We start from the raw sequence: 4,550 nt of genomic DNA, 5'->3' as shown, positions 1-4,550 counted from the left end.
CCACTATTATATAAAATAGATCAAATTTAATTAACTGAACCAACAAGGGGCTAGTCCTTTGCATGAGTAAGCTCCAATCCTGGGTCCTTTTGAATTTCCTACAAAAACCGATCACGTGACAGTGGCTTATGATAAACTTTAAGTCGATGACCATTTATTACAAAAGAAGTCCTATCATTATCAATAATACAGATGTGAACTGAGCCATTATACAAAAACTTCAATTACCTCATATGGTCCCAACCATCTAGTAGAAAATTTACCTTTGAAGTGCTTAAACTTACTGTCGTATAATAAGGCCCAGTCACCTGGATGGAAGACTTTCTTCTTAATGAATTTATCGTGCCATCGGGCTCTTTGGTTCTATACTAATGCAATTTGGTGGTAGGCATCTTGTAGGATTTCATCTAGCTCATTCAATTGCATCAATCTTTGCTCTTGAGCCTCGTTTAAATTCATTCCTAATTGAATAGCTATTCTAAATGTTTTTACCTGAAATTCAATGGGCAAAACTACTTGTTAACCATAGACTAGCTCATAGAGAGTATGCCCAGTCACATTCCTGTAAGTGATTCGATAAGCCCAAAGTTCCTTTGGTAACTTTTCCACCCAATCCCTGTGATGCAGTTGGATTGTCTTTGTGAGGATGGATTCCAACACCTTGTTCATGGACTCCACTTGCCCATTAGCTTGGGGGTGGTAGGGAGTTGATTTGTGGTGCTTCACTTGGTATTGTTCTATAAGTGCCTTAACCAGCTTTGATGAAAATTGGTTTCCTTGGTCAATGACAATTTCCCGTGGGACCCCAAAACTTGTAAAGATGTCCTCGAACAAGAATTCTATTACCGCTTTTTCTGTGGCAGCATACAGTGCCTTAGCTTCCACCCACTTGGTGACATAATCAATACATACCAAAATGTATTTTTTCTTATTTGACATTGGGGAGATGGGCCCTACAAAGTCTAATGCCCACTTCTCAAAGGTTTCAATAGAAATTTGAGGGTGAAGGGGCATTTCATTGGAGGCCACTGGCCTCCCCATTCTTTGGCAAGCATCACAACTTAAAACAAACTTCTTGGCATCCTTGAAGAGCGTAGGCCAATATTATTTGGCGCAGAGAACTTGATATGTTGTCCTTTTATTAGCAAAATGGCTACCACTAGGCTCATTATGGCTGGCGCTTAGTATTTCATGCATTTCGTCTTCCTGCACACATCACCTTATAATCAAGTCTTGCCCTGTATAGAATAGATATCCCTCAATCCATGAGTAACTTGCACTACGTTGCATTATGTTATGCCTTTCCCGAGTCGACATGTTCTGAGGTAGTTTTCGTGATACCAAATAATTGGCAACATCAGCGAACCAAGGAGTAATGGTAGAAATGGAAAATAGATCTTCATCTGGGAATTCATCGGGCACTGGCATTTTCATGCTTCCATGCGTAAGATTTAAACGAGATAAAAATTCAACTGCCAAATTATCCCTTCCAGGCCTATCAATTATAGTTATGTTAAATTCTTGTAAAAGCAACAACCATCTAGTTATCCTACCATTAGTAATTCTTTTATTCACTAAAAATCTAACAGCAGAATGATCTGTATGGAGAAATGTTTCATAACCAATAATATAATGTCTAAACTTCCCTATGGAATGTACAACTACTAATAGCTCCTTTTCAGTGACTGTATAATTTAATTCAGTGGGAGAGAGATTTTTTCTAACAAAGTAAATGGCATAGAGAAAGTTATCCTCCCTCTATCCCAAAACTGCTCCCAGTGCGGTATCTGAAGCATTTGTACAAATGTGAAAAGGTAAGGACCAGTTTGGTCCTCTTAGCACCAGAGTTTTAGACAATTTTCCTTCAGTACCTGAAAAGCCTGTTGACAATCAACATTCCATACAAAGTCAACATCTCTAGTTAATAATTTAAATAGTGGTGTTGCTATTCTAGTGAAATTTTCAATGAATCTTTGATAATATCCTACATGCCCTAGAAAGCTTCTTTCCTCCTTTTGTGAGCTCGAAATAGGGATACATGAAATTACCTTGATTTTCACTAGATCGACTTGAATTTCGTCAAATGATACATGGTGGCCTAGAAAAATTCCCTTAGTTTTCATCATCCTACATTTATCACTACTAAGAGCCAGGTCAACTTCTTGACAGCAGATCAATACCTTTTCTAGATTCTCCAAGGCTTGCGGGAAATTATACCCATAGACTATGAAGTTGTCCATATAGACTTCCACACAGTCATGGATTAGGTCAGAAAGGATAGCAAGAACAGCTCTCTAGAAGGTGGCCAGGGCATTATAGAGACGGAAGGGAAGGACTTTATATGCATAAGTACCCCATGGGCATGTAAAGGTAGTCTTTTCCTATTCCTCTTCAACTATTTGTATTTCATTGTATCTGCGATAACCATCTAGAAAAGAGAAATATTTCTTACCTGAGAGTGTGTCGAGAACTTGATTGATAAAAGGCAATGGAAAATAATCACGCAGTGTAGCTTTGTTTAATTCTTTACAGTCAACACAGAATCGCCATTTTCCGTTCTTCTTTGGGCCTACTACCAGAGGTGACACCCACTTGCTATCAAAAATGGGGTAAATGAAATCTACAGCCAAGATTTTCTGAAGCTCATCTTTAAAAATATCCTTTAATGTTGGGTTCAACTGCCTATGTGGTTGCTGAACAGATCTCATTTCTTCGTTTCTATAAATATGATGGATGCAAGTGTCTGGATGTATACCTCTCATATCCAAGCAATCCCATGTGAATGCTCTGGTTTGTTCTCGAACCATACTCATCAACTGCTGCTTTTGTTCTACAGTCGATCTTGTGCCAATATGTAAAATTTTCCCTTCAAATGTTTCCACAGGTTCTGTGGTGAGCTCCTGGCTTCCTTCCATGGCTGCAAATGAGGCAAAGACGGCTGGATGGAAGGTTTCCTGGAACTCATCACTAAACACATGTTGATAACCATTATACGAGATGGGATAATTGATGCAAGAACTATCAGCTAGATACTGCTGCAAAACATGCTCATCAGAATGTTCCTAGAGACCTCCAGACTGTTCTAATGTTAATAATGGAAACATGCAATCTTCGTTTCGATAAGGATTTTCGAGCCATACTGGTACTTCGGTAGTTGTTTGAGTAGGTGGAAAGATAGACAACGTTGGATTGTGAGATCCATTTGAAATGGTCATTCCCCACTTCTGCATCCAATGATGGCGTCTGCAGTTGCCAGCCACGGCCTTCCTAGGACCACAGGGTGTCCAAGTCTAGAGGTTTTTGGAGAAATGACTACAAATTCTATAGGATATTGCTAGGAGGAAATATTGACTACTATATCTTCCAAGGATCCTATTGGTTTGACAACGGATTTATCTTCCATCTCTAAAAGGTTAGGGGTGGTTTTTAATCCAGGAAGTTGTACTGATGCCATTGTTTCATAAATCATTGCATTTATTACAGCCCCTAAATCTAGAAGAGTATTTGGCAGAAGCACTCCATTTATTTCGATAGTAATGATGGGATTTCCAGGGTCGCTGTATTTGGTAGGAATTTCTAATCATCATTTTAGTCATAATTTTGACATTCTGGTTTTTATTGCCCTTTTCTCCCCGGTTTCTTGATGCAGAGATCCTTGACAATTTTAGTGTATATAGGGATGTATCAGACTGCTTGTAAAAGTGGTATTTTAATACAGGCATTCCTAAGCTCGTTTTCCAGGTCATATTCAAGTGGGACATCTTATTTCCTTACTATTAGTCTCTCCGGGTATGGTGGTTCAATCAACTCTTTTTCCATTGTTTGCTGGTTTTCATTTTGTGAATGTTTTTCGGATGATGGGGAGGGCACCTCTTCTTGAATAACCATAGTCGATTTCCCTTTATTCACTATTTTTCCTGATGCAACTAGATTTCATTCATAGGAATGGTCGTGATCATGTATGTAGGGAAGGGATAAATGTCTATGTTTTGCACAAGTTGAGGTGTCCTATTGTGATTTGGGTTAGGTACGGATTGTGCAGGCAGCAGTGTAGGTCATGGTGGGTTTATATTACCTGGTGCCTGTGATGGTGATGTGTTAGTAGGCACAGGTAAAAATTGATGCATAGGAGGTGTTGTGTTGGCAAGTTTTGGTGATAACCGATGCAGAGGAGGTGGAAACTGCGTAGGTTGTTGATACATGTTGGGATTATATGCTCGTTGATAGGTTTCCATGGTTGGATTGTATGAAGTAATCAACATATTTAGATAAGGTGTGTAGAATTAGGACTGGGGTTGATAGCTGGTGGTATAAAGGCTTGTTCTCCAATTCTAGTTCTAGGCATTACTTTGAGCACCCCAAGGGGGGTAGGATGCAGGAAAGGTCCAAGCCTAGTTTTGGCTATACCCTTGAAAATTTGGGTCTAGGAGTGAACTTTGACTTTGACCTCTCCAGGTGGGTCTCTTCGCTATCTAAGCTTGGTCAAGGGTTTTGATATTGCCTTTGTAAATTGTCTGTAGGCCAGGAAATGATGGGCACTTCTCAGTTTG

The 4,550-nt window shown here is 39.4% G+C and overlaps 1 protein-coding gene across 1 annotated transcript; it reads right to left on the bottom strand.

Annotated features, from left to right (window-relative positions):
- Positions 1-1,215: 1,215 nt before the first annotated feature.
- On the bottom strand, positions 1,216-2,915 carry LOC149246490 (uncharacterized). Its single transcript, XM_089441698.1, has 3 exons — positions 2,453-2,915; positions 1,872-1,880; positions 1,216-1,598 (listed from the first exon to the last, which is right to left on the bottom strand). Exons 1-3 carry the CDS (start codon positions 2,913-2,915, stop codon positions 1,216-1,218), a joined length of 855 nt encoding a protein of 284 aa, XP_089297824.1.
- Positions 2,916-4,550: the final 1,635 nt, after the last annotated feature.

Source organism: Pinus tabuliformis, chromosome 7 (genome assembly GCF_031772625.1).
Source record: "Pinus tabuliformis cultivar Carrire ecotype Pingquan chromosome 7, CPIR1, whole genome shotgun sequence".
Taxonomy (NCBI): domain Eukaryota; kingdom Viridiplantae; phylum Streptophyta; class Pinopsida; order Pinales; family Pinaceae; genus Pinus; species Pinus tabuliformis.
Note: the sequence above shows the minus strand (reverse complement) of the source record. Positions and strands in the feature narration are given on the sequence as shown.